The 15,375-nt window shown below is 47.0% G+C and overlaps 1 protein-coding gene across 2 annotated transcripts in view; it reads left to right on the forward strand.

Moving 5' to 3' along the window:
* Positions 1-15,375, forward strand: part of ATXN10 (ataxin 10) — a 167,634-nt gene that overhangs the window by 55,556 nt on the left and 96,703 nt on the right. For both annotated transcript variants that reach the window (XM_047868350.1, XM_047868351.1), the window contains exons 6-7: positions 873-953; positions 10,233-10,398. In XM_047868350.1, coding sequence (XP_047724306.1) covers positions 873-953; positions 10,233-10,398 — 247 coding nt within the window. The remainder of the gene's footprint in view (positions 1-872; positions 954-10,232; positions 10,399-15,375) is intronic.

Below are 15,375 nucleotides of genomic sequence, written 5' to 3' on the forward strand. Positions count from 1 at the left end.
AAATAGAATACTTATTTAGCTTTTGGTGTTTTATGAGTGACGACGTGTTGTCGTTAATCTGCATCATTTGGTTATGCTGAAACACATCTGTTAACTTTTTGGTTAAAGAGTTAGATGAACCATGTCCATAAATATATTTAATGCTTCACAGTCACCCTTACTGCTATAACCATGGTTATAAACAGTATCCTCTTTAGTTCCTAAGACTGGAGACGCCCTCCGGCAGATACGATTCAGAAGTAATTAATAATACGACACAGTCTTTTTAGTTGTCACAGGGGTACTTTGAAGAAGGACGCTGGTAATCTTTGCCTCCGGGTCTTCATACGTTGATCTCTGAGTTTAGATGAGTGGTTTGCTTGACAGTGAGGATGTTTTGTTGGTAACTCGAGAGCTTTTACGGACGAGGTAATCAAGCCCGTGTGCCTTACCAGGCTGTTGGCATATGTTTAAATAAAATGTGTGACATGTCCCGTTGCTCTGGTTGATTTTAGCACTTAACCTTCTGAGTAAAACAGTTTAATGTGTTTTCTGTTTATACCTGAGCTTATAGGTCAATTTCATGTTACTGTGAAAATGAAACTTAGATAAAACCTATACAGAGTAGGCCCCTCCCTCCGGTGGAATAAATGAATCATATCGGTACATTTTTCAGAGGTAAGGTTGGAGAAACCTCTTTTGAGGGTTTTTATTTTCTTTTAGCTGTTAATGGCAAAGTCGCCTGCGAACCTCTTAAAACATTTTAATATTGCAGCAAATCAAAAATTCAATAGAAAGAAATGTTTTTATGTATAAAATGCCTATAGGGAGATAAGGCTATGTCCATTTTACTATGTTTCTGGTAACCACACTTTTTCCTCCTTTTTTCTTAGGTTCTTGATTATTACAGACCATTTTCTGAAAAGCCCGGAATTGGTGAAAGCCATGTATGCCAAAATGAGCAATCAAGAAAGGTAACCCCCAAACCAGTGTGGTTTTGAGTATTTAGCATTCCATATAGAGTATCCCGTACACATGAATGAAGAACTGTGTGGTTTCTTAGCTGGCACAGAATCTCTAACTACATGTTTCTGGGTCGGGAATGGTTTAAATTGGCTGGTTAGCATTACCGCTCGGCCACAACGGGCAGTGATTTACGTGGGGCTGCGGAGTCCAGGTTGATGGCATCGTTCAGCGAGGGCGCGCTCGAAAACCGTGACCGGCACAGTGTCAGGCTTGTCCCTTGACGACTGTCTGTAGCCTTGCAGCGTGCTCCTGTTCGTGCCACCGGTGTGACGATGTGGGACGTGCTCCACCAAAGCTCGTAGGGACCCGTAGGTATTTCCGGCAAAGTTGGTGCCCATCTGCCACCTCCCTGCCGTGGCAGTGGGAAGAAGAGTGCCCTCAGAGCACTGAGACCCTGGCTCCGTGCCTCGTTGTGATGGTGGTTCTTCACGTGCCCGTAGCCGGGCCCTTTACCCTGTTGGGGTTCGGTTTCCAGACCTGGACACGGAGAGGACGGTGTGAAACGATTTCCAGTATGACTCCGGCGGCTTGTGGCTTTCCTAGCCTGACTGGAGACGCTGCCTCGGGAAACATAAAACTTAACTTAGAAATCCCAGGTCTAACGATGAAAAACTGTAAAAAATGTTAATCTTTTGATTGTAGTCACCATTTGTATAATTGCCGTGGTTTTGAAATTCTTACGGTATGTTTGGCTTCCAACAGTTCCGGGTATGCTCCTTTGTAGTCTTGTTGAGGAACTCTCGTATCTTTAATATCTTTGACAAAGAGGAAAAGTTTGTGCTTTTAAAGTCAGTTTAAATGCCATGTTTGTGGGGTGCCGGGGTGGCTCAGTCGGTTAAGCGTCCGACTTCGGCTCAGGTCAGGATCTCAGTCCATGAGTTTGAGCCCTGCTGACGGCTCAGAGCCCGGAGCCCGCTTCGGATTCTGTGTCTCCCTCTCTCTCTGCCCCTCCCCCGTTCAAGCTCTGTCTCTCTGTGTCTCAAAAATAAACGCTCAAAAAATATAAATAAATAAAATGTTTATAAACCCAGTGCCCCCGCCCCACCATATGCATACTTCTGTTGCAGAAAAAGAATTATTCGTAGTTTTTGACCTAAAATATGTGACACAAGGAACAGGGCTATAAGTTAGGAAATGGCTTTGCAGTGAGGAATACCTGAATGCGAGGACAATAATGCCTGGTTGAATTGTATTTTTTTTTTTTTAATGTTTATTTATTTTTGACAGAGAGACAGAGTGTGAGCAGGGGAGGGGCAGAGAGAGAGGGAGACGCAGAATCCCAAGCAGGCTCCGGGCTCCGAGCTGTCAGCGCAGAGCCCGACGCGGGGCTCGAACTCACGGACCGCGAGATCGTGACCTGAGCCGAAGTCGGACGCTTAACCTTAACCGATTGAGACACCCACGTGCCCCTTGAGTTGTATTTTAATATGCAATTTTGTATTCTTCATATTCCTTACAAAAGATCAGTGTTTAGGCTGCTCCGTTATGTAACCAAGACGGTGCCAGGCTAAACGTTTTCCGTTTTTATTTAAAAAAAAGTCGCAGCCACTGCTTCCCTTCGTGGAGCATCTGCTCACGTGTCACCGCCCCTCTTTACTTTTCTTCCAAAGGAGAAGCGCTTTCCTTTCCTCGTGTCACTCATTGTACATCGTATTGTGTCACACACCTGCGTGCTGCCTTGTGACAGCGCCCTTGGGCTGTCAGCCTGAGAGGGAATGGTTTTGTCTTTGATTCTGGGGTGCCCACGTTTCCCAGACAGTGCTTGGCACGTCACAGGTGCCAGAAAAGGTTTGGATGAAAGCATGAGGCAAATGAATTTTGTCTTTTAATGTTTATTTTATTTATTTATCTATTTGTGTGTGTGTGTGTGTGTATGTGTGTGAGAGAGAGAGGGAGAGAGAATGAGCGGGGGAGGAGCAGAGAGAGAGAGGAGGACAGAGGATCCCAAGCAGGCTCCATGCTCACAGCAGAGAACCTCATGTGGGGCTTGATCTCCTGAACCATGGGGTCATGACCTGAGCTGAAGTCGGATACTTAACTGAGCCACCCGGGTGCCCTGCGAATGAATTTTCTTATCGTCGGGAAGGTCTATCCAGTAAGTGCGCTTACTCGGGTCATACCGTCTGCCGCGTCGGAAACCTCGGGGTCCCCTTTCCGGTTCCCGGGTCAGTGGCCTTGCTGAGGGAGCCATCCCCGTGTCTGGTGAGCTCGCTCTCACCACACCTTTGCTTTATTTACCCTTACGTCCTCTTTGACTGGACTTCGGCTGTGGCCTTTTAAAAAATTGTGATAGGGCGCCTGGGTGGCTCAGTTGGTTGAGCGTCTGACTTTGGCTCGGGTCACCATCTCACAGCTCGTGAGTTCAAGCCCCGTGTCGGGCTCCGTGCTGACAGCTCGGAACCTGGAGCCTGCTTCGGATTCTGTGTCTTCCTCTCTCTCTGCCCCTCCCCCAGTCATGCTCTCTCTCTGTCTCAAAAATAAACAAACATTGAACAAGATTTTAAAAAGTTGTGATAAAGGACACATAACTTCAGATGTACTACAGTAACCGTGTTCACGTGTGCAGTTTAGTAGCGCTCTGTACACGACACCGTTGTGAGGCCAGCCTCCAGAACTTCCTCACCTTCCAAAACCAGAGCTTCCTTATTAACAGCTCCCCATCCCCCTCCCCCAGCCCCTGGCAGCCATCATCTGACTTTCTGTCCCTATGATATTGATGACAGTGAGTGCCTCCCGTAAGTGGAACCCTGTAGTCTTTGCCTTGTTATGACTGGCTTATTTCACTTATGATAATGTCCTCAAGGTTCATCCGTGTTGTGTCAGGTGTCAGAATCTCCTTCCCTTTTTTTTGGTTTAAAATTTTTTTAACTTTTATTCATTTTTGAGAGATAGAGAGGGAGATACAGAATCCGAAGCAGGGTCCGGGCTCCAAGCTGTCAGCACAGAGCCCGTCCCAGGGGCTCGAACCCACGAGCTGCGAGATCATGACCTGAGCTGAAGTTGGATGCCTAACCGACTGAGCCACCCGGGCGCCCCTCTCCTTCCTTTTGCAAGGCTGGATCCTCTTCCGTTGTGTGGATGGACCACGTTTTGTTTACCCACTCATCCGTCGGTGGACACTTAGGTTGCTTCTGCTGTTCAGCTCTCCTGAATCGGGCTGCCATGACCATGGGAGGGCAGCGGCCTAAAGTCCGATTGTTCTGATGTTTGTTTCCCGTTCTCTGTTACCTACCGTACTACCGGCATGGATCTCGCCCTGCCATTTCAGTGGCAGGTCCTGCCTGCCCAGGACGCGGTTAAATTCCGTGGCGTGGCTGTTTGAGGCCCTTTATAATGTTGCTTCATTTCCAACCCCTGCCCCTTCTCTCCTGGTCACCACAGTGGCAACAGAGAACTCCTCTCAGTTCTTGAGGCCTTCCCTGTACTTGCTTGCCTTTGCATGTGTCCCTTTCTCTGCCTGGAATGTCCTGGCCCCCGCCTCTCCTCCTCGTGAATGTACAGCTGACCCTTGAGCCCATGGATGTGAACTGCACAGGTCCACTTATGTGCCAAGTTTTTCCAGTAAGCACAGGACTGTAAGTGTATTTTCTCCTCTTCCTTCTGTTTTCTTTTTTTTTTTTTCTTCAATTAAAAAAAAAATTTTTATTTATCTTTTTTTTTTCAAAAGCTTTCTTTTTTTCTTTTTGATGTTTATTTATTTTTGAGAGAGACAGACAGACAGAGCATGAATGGGGAAGGGCCACAGAGAGGGAGACACAGAATCTGAAGCAGGCTCCAGGCTCCGGGCTGTCAGCACAAAGTGCGATGCGGGGCTCGAACTCACAAACCGCGAGATCATGACCTGAGCTGAAGTTGGATGCTCAACCCTCAACCGACTGAGCCACCCAGGCGCCTCTTCATCTTTTTTTTATTAGACACAGAGCATGAGCAAGGGTGAAGGGCAAAGGGGGGGGGGGGAGAGAGAGAGAGAGAGAGAGAGAGAGAGAGAGAGAGAGAAGAAAGAGAAAGAGAACCTTAGGCAGACTACATGCTCAGGGTGGAGCCTGACCCAGAGCTTGATCCCACAACTCTGGGATCATGACCTGAGCCAAAATCAAGAGTCGACCTTTAACCAGTTGAGCCTCCCAGGTGACCCCCCACCTTATGATTTTCTTAATAACCTTTTCTTTTTTCTAGCTTACTTTATTGTAAGAATATAGTATATAACACATATAACATCCAAAATATGTCTTAATCAGCTTGTGTTATTGGTAATGCTTCTTGTCAGTAGTGGGCCATTAGTAGTTAAGTTTGGGGGGAGTCAAAAGTGAAATATGGATTTCTGACCCTCTTGGGGGTCGCTGCCTCTGTCCCCTATGTTGTTCGGGGTCAGGTGTACACTCGTGCATTTAGGTCCTTTTCAGAGCTCACCTGAGCTTTTTGTGGTGACCGCCTCGAACAGTTGGCTGAAGGGCCTGAGGCCTCAGTGCTGATGGTATCTGTGCTGGTGTGTGTGCAGGGGGGCGGGGGGGAGGGCGCAGGGAGGAGGGGAGTGGGGGGGCTCAGCAGAGGCACTCCGTCTGTGATCGAGGAGAGGCTCTTGGGTTCCCTACAGACCCCTTTTCAAGGCAGTAACGGGGAATTCTGCGCTCAGAGTGGTACGTTTGCAGGTTAATAGGATGCAAAAGATTGAGTTTTTCTCAACAGGGACAGGCAGTGAACGAACGTGCTTCCTGTGCATCTAGAATGGATGTTCTAGGTGGGCGCCACCTCTGTGACGGCGCTGAGACCGTGTCCTGTGTTTTGTGGTTCCCGTGAGGGGCTCCACTCGAGAACCCTGTGGGGATACGTGGTGCTTCCTCCGAATCGCCTGACGAGGTGCCCTGGCCGCGGCCCCCGCCTGCTGAATTGCAGTGGCCCGTCGGGTTAGCGGCTGCTGGATTTAAAATCGTGTGAGGATCGGTCAGTGAAACAGGCGGTGTGTTCCTTAAGTGCCTGCTGGTGGTCCCTGGGGCCTCGAGGTGACAGCGAGACACCGCCCCTGCCTTTCGTGTGGGCGGGCCTGGCCGGAAGGTGCTGGGCGTGTTTTGCTGCCCTTTCCTGGAGCAGCTGCTTTGGGCTGTGCCCTCGGTTGACTCCAGGCCGCTTGGTGAGAAGCGGTGGCTGCGGAGTCCCAGGCAGTTCCCGTGACTGATTGGCAGAAACGAGGGTCTGCACTTACGCAGTTCTCTGGTCCCCCTTCCCAGTGAGTCGCACTATCATTAGATTGACACAGCTGCCCTCGGAAAACACTATTGTAGTTTCCAGGCTTGTGATCTCTGTAGCAGGGTAACGCGCACAGCGGCGGTGGTTCCGTGGCTCACTGCTTTGGAGAAGTTCCCTCCTCTTGTGCGTCTGTGTTTCTTCTGTCGGGTAGGGGTACGGATGGTAGCCTCCCCGTGACGTGGCCGTAACTAACTGAAACGTAGGATGAAGGGATCCGTGCCTGGCATGCGGTCACCACTCAGTCAGTGAGTTGCTTCTGTGCTCCTGCTCTTCTGCGTCCTTGACTTTCCCCCCGGGTAGCACCCTACAGCCTTTCACTTCATCCTCGAAAGACCCCGCGACATAGGTGTCATTCTTGCCGTTTTCCACGTCGGGATCTGAGGCTTTGTGGGTTAAGGTATTTGCCCTGCCAAGGTGGCCGGCCTAGTGTTGGACTCAGCGTGTCTGATGCCAGAATCAACAGTCTCCTTCCCCACCACACAGGAATCTCGTATGCCTGTAGCTTAGGGATGAGCGACGTTAGTTTGGCCACGGCATCTTGGTTAGCTTGTCCAGGTTAATACAGGTTTTGGCCCTTATGGCACCCCATTCAACAAATGGTATCTGTGGGGCGGTCCAGATGTAAATTCCAGTTCGTTGGGGCCATCAGCCCTTAGTTGAACTGCAGACATTTTTTTTTTAATCTTTTTTTTTTTTAACGTTTATTTATTTTTGAGACAGAGACAGAGCATGAACGGGGGAAGGGCCAGAGAGAGAGGGAGACACAGAATCCGAAGCGGGCTCCAGGCCCTGAGCCGTCAGCACAGAGCCCGACATGGGGCTCGAACTCATGAACCGTGACATCGTGACCTGAGCCGAAGTTGGACGGCCAACTGACTGAGCCACCCAGGAGCCCCAAATTGCAGACGTTTTATTTCCAGAAGGAGAGACTATTATTACGTGCCCTGCTCATAGAACTCACGCCCTTACAAGCTCCCCCTGCTTCTTGGTACCTCACTCCAGTCCCCCCACAACCACCTTACCCATTTCAGGGTGGTACAGGTGTGGCTATTAACATTAAGCCTGCGTTGGGCACCTGGGTGGCTCAGTCGGTTGAGCATCCGACTTTGGCTCAGGTCATGATCTCACGGTTTGTGGTTCGAGCCCCGCGTCGGGCTCTGTGCTGACAGCCCAGAGCCTGGAGCCTGCTTCGGATTCTGTGTCTCTTTCTCTCTCTGCCCCTCCCCTGCTCACGCTTTGTCTCACTCTGTTTCTCAAAAATAAATGAATGTAAAAAAAAAAAAAAATTAAAAAAAAATTGAGCTTGCATTAATCTAAGCAGGACTTTCAGATATAAATTTTGCTATAGAATTTTCCCTTAAATGTATATATTTCCCTTAAACGTATATATTTCCCTTATGTGTATCTCTCTCTCTCTATATATATATTGCCTTTTTTTTTTTTTTTAATGAAATGGGAATCCTGATTTTGAGGGCAGACTGTGTAACTATTTAATCAGAAGTGAATCAGAAATAGAATGCTAATGACAGCCAGTGGTCGAGAGAGAAAATTACAGAAGCTTCGGTCTGTTAAGGGGTGTGTCCGGTGAGCCTGTGGCAGCCCGAGTGAGGACTTCTGGGTTGAAGAAGGATGGAGGACTCTCACACTGGTGTGTGACTTTAGATAGCTAGTCTCTGACGTCTCGCTTCTTCGTTCTTCACCTCTGGGAGAGTCACCAAGTCAGTGAGTGAGTAGCCCTGGTATTTTGTTACGTTTCCAAGCAAGTGTGCAGAGTGGTTCCCCTGCAACTGGAAGGCGTCACGCTTCCCACATGACATCCCCCGGTCCCGGATCACACGGTACTTTTCGGTACACACGTTTTCTGGCTTAGAAATGGAGGGGCAAATGTAATCCACCGTTAAAATACATGATTTCGAAAAAACATTCTTCCTTGAGCTGTTAAGTCCCACGTGTGAGTCCCACATTTTGATGAGACGGATGGTTTTTGATGGTGGCTAGATGTAGGGGGGGGTTGGACAGTTAGATGGGGCCTCTGGTTGGGCCGGCGCCCTTGTACATGGCAGACGAAAGTGTTTGGACCCACTCCCTGATGATGGGAGCCGTTAAAGGTTTTTATTGACAGATAACAGAATAGAAGTCAGATCATTTAATGAAGTATAACTGATTCTCAGGTGATAGTTAAACTTGACTTGTATTTTTTTATTTTGAACGTTCATGTTCTGGTTCCCCCCCCCCCCCCCCCCTTAAAATCACTTAAGTCCTCGTCTGCTCTGCTGTCCCGTGTTACAGTCACACAGTAGAGGTGCTTCGCCTGAGCAGGGAGGAGTGTGAGGGGTGGACGGCCTCTGCTGAGCCTGTAAAGAAGGCAGCATCTGCACCTGTTACCATATCTGGCAGCCGCCGCTTCCAGGCCTCCCTCCGTGTGTCCCCTGGGACTCCAGGGCCTTCCTGCCTCTGCCTGACGAACTTGGGTACCACCCTGGGCCTACTCTTTCTGTCTTGGACCTCACACAGCCCCTTCAGGGTCTGCTCCTCCTTTTTCTGTGCTCTGTTCTGAGTCCACGAGGCGCTGAGTTCCCTGAAACCAGAGCTTATGACTTGTCATACCTAGCAGCCATTGTCACGCTTTCCCAGTTTAAAAAGAATATTTTTAGCGCAGACATCTGGGTTCCTTTTGGATCATACCTAGTAGGTAGCCTCCTCCCCAGCATTCCCGGAAAGTCGACCTGCCTGGGGAAAGCGGAAAGCCTGACTTTACGGCCTGAGAGCACCCCATTCATTTTTAAAGCTTCTGTGTGAATAAGGGAAAACAAAAATGACCCTAGTACTGCACTGTTTGTTGTTCTTTTGTACTCCGTTGAGGGGGTCATCTGTTTTATTTTGGATTAATAATTGCTGTAAGAAATCTGAAGGTTTTAGGAGTTTTGAAAACCAGTAAGGTCTGTGTGTGATTTTTTTTTTTTTTTCCCAGAAGGATGATCTTTCCCGTCATTTGGCAAAAAGACAGGAAGAGTTTGGTATAGTTTCATTTCATGCTTGAAACTTGCAAGAGTAAACACATTTTTTTTTTTTGTTTGTTTGGTAAGAAACGCTCCAAGCCTACTGTAAGTGAATTTCCCCTATTTGCTAAGCATTCCTGTCCTTTCTGGTTTAAAAATAAATGAGAATTATACATGTAATCTCAAGTCAGAACGTAATTTTGAGAAACATCCTGCTTGGTTTATGCTGGATAGATTGCCCTGGGTGAGACTTGTTTTTTTTCTTCTCAGAGAAGGAAAGAGTTTGTTGAATAGAAACACTTACGGGATAATATAAGTGTTGATGGAAAATCGAATAGGTCTGGTCTTCAGATTTATGTCTTGGTCAACTAAAATGATGAAATAAACAAAGCCAGCCTTCACAGGAAGGACAGCAAAGTGAGGGGCTGAGGCCTGTGGCCCAGGAGTGAGAGCTGGAATCCCGTGTCTGGGTCCTGATGCAGCTCGGCACGTGTGATACGGGGCGTGCGAATTGGCCTCACTGAGCCCTGTTTGCCGTTCTGAGTGCAGGCCAGTGGCAGTGCCTGTCTCTTGGAGTGTCGGTAGAGTAAATGAGATCCGTGTGTGTAAAGCGCTCAGTAGCCCAGGAGTGAGCTGTGAATGGATGTGAGTCCCCTGAACATTGCTGTTGTTGATATTGTGGATGCGTTATAAAACTTGACAGCATTTCTGAAATAACTGAATTAAGGGCTCACAGTAAAGGGCATATAGCAGGGGCTCATTTCTGTAGCCACGTCACATCAGAGAAGTCAAGATTTGAAAAAACATGTAACTGATGAAGATTGATTTTATTCACAAAAAATATTTGCCCTAGTTAAACATTACAAACAAAGTAAGGAATTTAAAAAATTAAAACATCCTCTTAAAATGCGCTCTATAAATGTTTTTAGTATGGTGCAATTTCAATATTTCGTATTTATGTAAAATTTTTTTTATGTTTCACAGAGTCACCTTGTTGGACCTCATGATAGCGAAAATCGTGGGTGATGAGCCACTGACCAAGGATGACATCCCTGTGTTTTTGAGCCATGCCGAGTTGATTGCAAGCACGTTTGTGAATCAGTGCAAGATCGTGCTGAAACTGACCTCTGAGCAGCACGCTGACGATGAGGTACGAGGACAGGTTTCATAGTCTTGGATGAGAGAGGGAAAGGGAGATTTTCTGGCCTAGTCTGGTCCTCCATGAGAATTTCTCTTTTAAAGCTTTAAAATATAGTGCGTAAGGAACGTATGGACTGAGTGTGCCCCGCCTCCAAATTCGTATGTTGAAAGTCTGGTGGCCCGCGTGATGCTGTTCGGAGGTGGGGCCCGTGGGAGGTGTGAGGTCCTGAGGCTGGAGCCCCTCGCGAATGGGATTAGTGCCCTTACGCGAGAGGCCCCGGAAGGATCCCTTGCCCCTTCCACCATGTGAGGACATGGTGCGGTTGGCCATCTGCAGCCCGGAAGAGGGCCTCCGTTGGAACCCAGCCGTGCAGGCACCCTGACCGTGGACCTGGAGGCTCCAGAACTGTGAGCCGTAAATGTTGTCTCTGAGCCCTCCGGTCTGCGGTGTTCTGTTACAGCGGCCCGAATGGATGAGGACAGTATCCTCGGTTTGGAACAGTTAGGAAAACGCAGGTAAGGGAAGACAGTGCCCGTCTTCCTACCATCCAGAGTCAACGACTTGAAACAAAAATCTGGTTAACGTATCTTTCCAGGCAGCTAGCATCAACTGTATGCATGCACACGTGCACAAACATGTATTCTGAAAAATGAAACCATGCTGTGCTTTTTGTAAGTTTCTGTTTTTTCTTCTCCGGAATGTAAGTTTTATGAGGGTAAAAGTTTTGACTCTTACGCTCCTGTGTTCATGGTACACAGGCATTTAGTATCGGCTGACTGCATAAACCGTCCATTGTGAATGTCATGAGAAGAGCCAGGGTAGCATTGTAAGTCAAGAACTTGCCACAGCTTGCCCGTCTGGCACTCAGGTTGTTCCCACTTGTGCTCACTGTCGCCAGGGCTGTGGTGCATGCCTTCACAGTTACATCTTTGTACGTTTCCCTCGTATTAGCCTCGGCGTGAAATTGCTGCCTGTAAGGGTGTATCCCGTGTTAAAGCTTCCGGTACACATTCGAAATTGCCTTCCAGAAAGTTTGTTTCTTCTGTCCTTGTAGGAGAGTCGCGATCATACACCAGCCTGGTCAGCTTCTTCAGGTATTTTTTTTTATTCTCCTCAAGGCTGCCCTGGATCGTTCGAGTCTTTACCAAGGGGATGGAAGCTAGTTTATGCCGATTCCGCTTCCCTTCTCTTTGCGTGAGAAAGTCTCTTTATTTTTGTCTGTCCCATCTTCCTTCCCTCCTGTCTTAAAGCTAGAATGGTTCTTTCTCTGGAATAGTACTCAACAGTAGAAAGGGATGTGTTTGTCACACAGGCAGAGAGGAATCGCAAACCTGCTGCATGAGGGTAGCCAGAGTAGAGCGCGAAACTTACCAGTAATAACAAAGCCTGCGAAACGTCACCAGGGGCTGGAGGTCTGGAGGGGTAGAATTGATTGTGGGGGGCACGAGGGAACGTTTTGGGTAATGGAAAGGTTGTACCTGGCTGTGTATGTCGACACAACTGTGTACCGTACACTCAAGATGGGCGTATTTTTATTGCGTCAAGTGTACGTCGGTAACGCTGACGTCTGTGGGAATGATGGGTGGGAGGGGCTGCCCTCCACGGGACCACCCACCATGCGGATCCATAGCGTTTTCCAGGGAGCTGTGCGTGATGCCACGAACCTCTTAGCTTCCCTTGTAACCGCAGGCCGCGGTTAGGACTTCCACTGTGACGGTAGATTTCCTTCTCAGTGAATGTACTGTTTTTCAAGGTTACTTTGCTGTGGATTTTCTGTGCCGCGTTCCTGCAGACCACGTTTGCGCTCTCTGGCAAAGCTGGTACTTTCATTCTCATTTCTGTGCTAGAAGACACAGCTTCCTACTGCCTTTCCTTCCTGGAGATAGATTTGCCTTTGTTTCCAGTAGGAGGAGCAGTGAGCTGTGCTTCTAAAAAGTTTCAAAAATCAATTCTCTAGGAGACAGAAAAGGAACTAAAACTTAGTACTTGGTCAAGACCCAGCTTTCAACTTTTTCAGGGCACTTGTATTTATAGTACAGATAATTTCAATATTGTCATAAGAAATGACCTGATGAAACTAGTTTTTTTTTAATGTTTATTTTCTTTGAGAGAGAGAGACAGACAGACAGTGTGAGTGGGTACGGGCAGAGAGAGAGGGAGACACAGGATCCGAAGCAGGCTCCAGGCTCTGAGCTGTCAGCACAGAGCCTGACATGGGGCCTGAACTCACACACCACGAGATCATGACCTGAGCCAAAGTCGGATGCTTAACCAACGAAGCCACTCAGGCGCCCGATGGAACTTTTTATATTGAGGAAAGTTTGTGTATTTCTTTCAGATAGTTTCATTTCTAAGATGGGAGGAAATACTGTATATTAATAGATAGAAATTAACTTAAGTTTATTTACTTATTTTGAGAATGAGCAGGCAGGCGTGGGGCAGAGAGGGAGAGAAAGAATCCCAAGCCGGCTCCGTGCTGTCAGCACAGAGCCTGATGCAGGACTGGAACTTACGAACTGCAAGGTCATGACCTGAGCCAAAACTAGGAGTCAGACCAACTGAGCCACCCAGGTGTACCAATAGATAAAAATTTATAGACCGTTTTCTTTTGAGAACTGTCCTGTCTTCCTTCCCTTCTGTCTTAAAGCTAGAACGGTTAGAATGGTTCTTTCCCCAGTAGTTCACTTTTTAAAAACTCATTAACCTCTTCCCTCCTGACTTGTGCACGTTACTGTATATGTGTTCTCCTTTAAATTAGGAGGTTTTGGGGCGCCTGGGTGGCGCAGTCGGTTAAGCGTCTGACTTCAGCCAGGCCACGATCTCGCGGTCCGGGAGTTCGAGCCCCGCGTCAGGCTCTGGGCTGATGGCTCGGAGCCTGGAGCCTGTTTCCGATTCTGTGTCTCCCTCTCTCTCTGCCCCTCCCCCGTTCATGCTCTGTCTCTCTCTGTCCCAAAAATAAATAAACGTTGAAAAAAAAAAATAAAATAAATAAATTAGGAGGTTTTAAAAAAGCCACAGTAGTTTTTAAGAAGACCTCTAACCTCAATATTTCAATATACCATATACCCAGTGGCTACTGGGGCTGGCCTGTACTGACTTCTGAGGCCATCGTTAAATGTTCAGAAACCCCTGAGATGTTAAATCCTCCAGGGTAGGGGTATTTACACCGTGGAAACCAGCAAATGCCGCTGATCGGGGCTCCCCACTCCTGCCTCCTCTCCCTGTCTCCCCCAGCCAGCAGACAGCAAACCACCGCATTTACCCGGCTGGGATATCCGTCGGACAAGATACCCAGGAAGGTTCTTACCATGCTGTGGCTGAAAAATTGGAACGAAAAGTCGTGTTTGTATCATCTGTGTGTTAATTTATGTAATTGTGTGCCTCTAAAATCCTGAGTTTTTTTTTTTTTTTTTTTTTTTTTTTTTTCCATGCCTCCTTAGTGAAAATAGTCTTAGGTTCTCACATTAACGTGCGTGCTTCTGCCTTTGGTATTTTGCGTGTACTCTTTTTTCTAGTTTCTGATACATTTTTGTCGCTCCTGGTGTGCTGTTTGTCTCGTAGGACTCACGGGTCAGTTAGCTTTGTCTCGAGCCTTCGTCTTGTTGCTTGTGGTGAGCCTGGCCTTTCCTCTGAAAGTGAAAAATATTTCCTTCAGTTTTGAATTGTCTTGTATTTGTGTGTTAGGAAAATGATCTTCGGGTTGTGGGTTTCTCCTCCTGTTTCACTCTGCGTTCCCCAACTTCAGTTGTAATATGTTTCTGTAGTAGGCATTTGAATGAGAACGGGTAATCTTTTATTCCACAGACTGATAAGGGATTAAATATTTGTGCTATGCTGATAATACTTGCTTATTAAGTAAAAAAAGCTCACACTGAAGTCAGCGAAACAAAAAGCCCTCGTTCTCGCCCAGCCCTCCTGTTTTCTGCGGATATATCAGCGTATACTTTTTTGCTTTCAGAGTTTTTTGTACGTACACGCCTGGGTTTTGCCTCTTGGTTTGTTCCATTTGTGCACTTCCTCCTCCTTCACAGGTGAACGGTGTCTCACCAGATCGATCTGCCAGAACTTTCTCATTGACCGTCTGTCAACACACACCTCAGTTGCCTCCAGGGTTTTGTTTTAAAAACCTTTTCACAGATAATGCCCCAGTGTAGGTGTCTCTGCAGTTTTGGACCAGCTGATCTGGAATTATAAATTCCTGGAAGTCGAATCGCTGAGTCAGAGTCCGTTTATTTAAAAATTTTAGGAATATTTCTAAATGCCGTACCAACGGAGCATGAGAGTGTGTGGGTTTGCAGCCTTTCACTAATCTGATTTGATTACCATTTCTCGTTAATTGTGTCGTTGTCCAGCATGTTCATTTTTTTGTGTGTCAGTTTACCTTTTAAAATAAAGTTATTAATGAGCATTTTCAGAAAATTAGTGTTTTTGTCACATATGCAGGAAACTTTTCTTTCCCCAGAGTTAATTGTTTGTTTGAATTTATTTATGATATTCTTAGCCTTTAGAAGTTTTAATTTTTGTTTTTAATCTAGTTAGCAATTTTATCCTTCTGGTTTCTGAAGGTTTTTTTTTTTTTTTTTTTTTTTTTTTTACATATTTTATAAAGCCATCTCCAGTTAGACTGTGGAAATACGCACCTGTATATTCTAGGGTGTTTTGTTTTTGGTATTCTGTCCACATTTTTAACTGGCCTTGAATTTATTTTTGAGTAAGGAGTGAAGTATAGATCCAAGTGAATTATTTATGTCTTGATGATCCAAGAGTATATAATCTTCAGTAAAGGACGGCTTGGATTTGAATCTTGATTTCCTTTATCATTGGTGTCTGATCTTCATCTTGGAAAAGTTACTTACCCTCTGTGCCTCCGTTTCTATACCAGTAAGATGAATGGTATTTTTTTTAATGTTTAGTTATTTATTTTGAGAGAGAGGTGGCCGGGGGCCGGGGGGGGGGGCGGGTAGCGCGTGCGGGAGTACGCACAGG

The sequence above is a fragment of the Prionailurus viverrinus genome, chromosome B4 (assembly GCF_022837055.1).
Source record: "Prionailurus viverrinus isolate Anna chromosome B4, UM_Priviv_1.0, whole genome shotgun sequence".
NCBI classification, from domain to species: Eukaryota; Metazoa; Chordata; class Mammalia; order Carnivora; family Felidae; genus Prionailurus; species Prionailurus viverrinus.